The sequence below is a fragment of the Verticillium alfalfae genome, genomic scaffold, assembly GCF_000150825.1.
Source record: "Verticillium alfalfae VaMs.102 supercont1.4 genomic scaffold, whole genome shotgun sequence".
Taxonomy (NCBI): Eukaryota; Fungi; Ascomycota; class Sordariomycetes; order Glomerellales; family Plectosphaerellaceae; genus Verticillium; species Verticillium alfalfae.
In genome coordinates, this window is record NW_003315035.1 from 2,565,100 (window position 1) to 2,567,824 (window position 2,725).

At 59.5% G+C, this 2,725-nt stretch overlaps 1 protein-coding gene across 1 annotated transcript; it reads left to right on the forward strand.

Moving 5' to 3' along the window:
• Positions 1-1,082: 1,082 nt before the first annotated feature.
• VDBG_04249 (C6 zinc finger domain-containing protein) lies at positions 1,083-2,571 on the forward strand (the record flags this gene model as incomplete). The annotated part of the gene is made up of 2 exons (XM_003006250.1): positions 1,083-1,839; positions 1,892-2,571. The coding sequence occupies 2 exons, from the start codon at positions 1,083-1,085 to the stop codon at positions 2,569-2,571; spliced, it is 1,437 nt and encodes a 478-aa protein (XP_003006296.1).
• Positions 2,572-2,725: the final 154 nt, after the last annotated feature.

The following is a 2,725-nucleotide window of genomic DNA, read 5'->3' on the forward strand; positions in this document are numbered from 1 at the left end:
GCCGCGTCAAAAAGATCCTCACCCCATCAAGCGCGCCCGCCCCCTTTCTTGCTGCACCTCAACTTCTCGGCATCTGCGCTCTCTCCCTCTCTCTCTCTCTCTCTCTCAAACCGCCGGTTCAGTCACTCACGACAAACGCGCGCAGCCATCGGCTTCGCCTCGACTTGACTGGCGCGCTCTGAAACCAAAGGGAGAAGCATAAAGAACAGGCCGCTGGAGCATCGGCAGGTCAGCCACCCAAGTCCGAGCTCTCCTCCATCTTTTCGCCTTCCCTGGCTCTCGACCATTCTCCGGTCTTCACAGCAAGCCCGCACCCCAGGTGCCGTACAGTAGACGGGCCGTCCTGGGCGTGTATCGTCTTGTAGAGCCAGTCGCCAAAAGGTCCAGCTTGGCAGACCTTGTGTGCGCCGCTGCCATTGCACATCCGCTCTGGCATTGCCCCAGCGCAACGCCCCCGAAATCGCAACTCTTCTTCTCGGTTGTGAAGGAGCACAGCCTCTCAGTGTTGGAACGCCATTTGTCCAGCCTCAACCAGGGTTGCGACAGCGCACGTTTAGTTGCAGGCCGCAAGTCGCAATACGTCGCTGGTCGGCAGCTAGCCACTTACTGCAGCTTGACGAGGGCCTTCGTTCAAAAGCCGCGGAACCCCACCCGCTTTCTCGACGCGCGCAAAACCTTGAATCGGAACAAAGGCCACTCTCCCCAGATACTGACCCAGGCCGATCCAGCTACGTCGCGTTTTAGCCTCGCGATCGTCATCTCGTTTCTCGCAGCTTTTCCCCACCTGCGCCATTTGCCGGGCACCGTTTGCCGCATCTAGCGTGTACCACTGGGCCCTACGTTGCAGCAGCTCGCCAAAGACCACTCGCTGCCTGCCTCTCGGCCCGAATCTTCTACTGTAGTACCTACCAGTGACGCGCAAAAGCAGTCTCACTCATCCCGGCGCGTAATCAACTCACTGACGGTCGCGTCTCATACGTCGCATCACGTCCAAATTCTACCAATTGCTCTCCTATTGCATTTAATTTTGATTGCGATTAACAGTCAACATATCGCCATCGCGTCCTCCTCGCCCAGACACCATGTCTGCGTTCACGGCCCTGAATGGGGGGTCGCCCAAGGCAACAGAACCGCCGGCGCCAGAGTCTCGGAAGACGCCTCCCGAAGAGCGGCCAACTGCGCAATCCACGTCCCAGGCTTCACCTAAACCCCCATCGAGCGAAGTTGCCAGCAGTCAACGGGATGCTTGGCCTGCCCCTGCCCACGATAGGCCAAGTTTTCAGTCTGCGTCCTACCCTGACGTTGAGGGCTCTCACAAGAGAAAAAGATCTGACTCATCCGAGCCTCGCAGGGAGAGGGAACCCCAGTCGCAGCCTATCCAGGAGAGAACCCCGGACACAGCAACCCAACCGCACCCACCAGAGTCGCGTGAAGCGTATGGCACGCCACAGCGTGAGCGCGAACACCGTCAGTATGCCGAAGACAGTCGAGATCCCAATGATCCCTGGTACTCCCGAGAGGGACGTGACGAAAGAGGCTACTATGATGCCCAGCATTCGGCCTCAACCACCCAAGGCCAGACGGAAGAGCAGATCGGCGATGCCCTACGAAGGGTGACTGGTCAGATGGACAACCACAGCGACTACGGCAACAGCCCAGAAGGTGACGACCATGACCGGTCCATGAGCGTATACGGACCCTACACTCCTGGAGGCTCGCGCGATCACGTCCTGCAGTCAGATCCCAAGAAGCGCAAACGCAACTTTAGCAATCGCACCAAAACTGGCTGTCTCACCTGCCGTAAGCGCAAGAAGAAGTGCGACGAGCAGAAGCCCGAATGTAAGTCGCCGTACCCAGACTGGCGAGAGCCGCCTGCTGACCCTTGCATCAGGTATCAACTGCATCCGCGGTGGCTTCCTCTGCGCAGGGTACCCTCCACAGAGGAGTACGGGCTGGCAGAAGCCAGACAACAAAGCTGCCGCCGTTCCGCTGGAATCCAAAGACCCCAGCTACGTACCTCCAGGCGCATATGGCATGCCGCAACAGAACCCTTATGGGAGCCAGCCAACTGTCACGCCTCGTCGGGATCCTCTTCCTCCCTATGGCCGAGGCCAGCCGTTGCGAATTGATCCTCCTCAGGGACGGCCCATCCTAACCGATGATGACAGGGCCACTGCCTCGACGATCCCCAGCGCCTCAGTCGCAAGCCCGGATCTCAAGCTTTCGGCCCTTCCATACACACCGGCCAATGTGTTCCCAACGCCTGTCAGCGCCCAAGCCCCTTCGCAGCAGAGTGGCTTCTCGGAGAGAAAGGAGTTTCAGGCGCCGCGCGTGCCACCTTTGCACGACATGGGCCGGAGCGAGCCCGAAACGCCTCATCCGGGCAACACTCTTCCCCAGATCAACATTCTCCATCCGACCCGTGCCAACAGCCCAGCCCCGCCACCCTCCACGAGCAATGCACAGGTTGCGGCGCAGCTGGCTTTGTCCCACACGCAATATGCGGGCAGCAGACAGCGGACGCAGAAAGGAAGAGATGCTTTCGGGCAGACACTATTATCCATTCGATAAGGAGCTCGTTTTGGAGCGAGAGCGGTGCAGCGCAGCATGCTGGCGGGTTCAAACAACTCGACGAATCCGAACAACGGCGTCTCGCCCATCGAGCGTGCCCGTCTCTTCCGCGAAATCCTGCAGCCACGCGATCCCATCCAGATTTCGCCCTCGG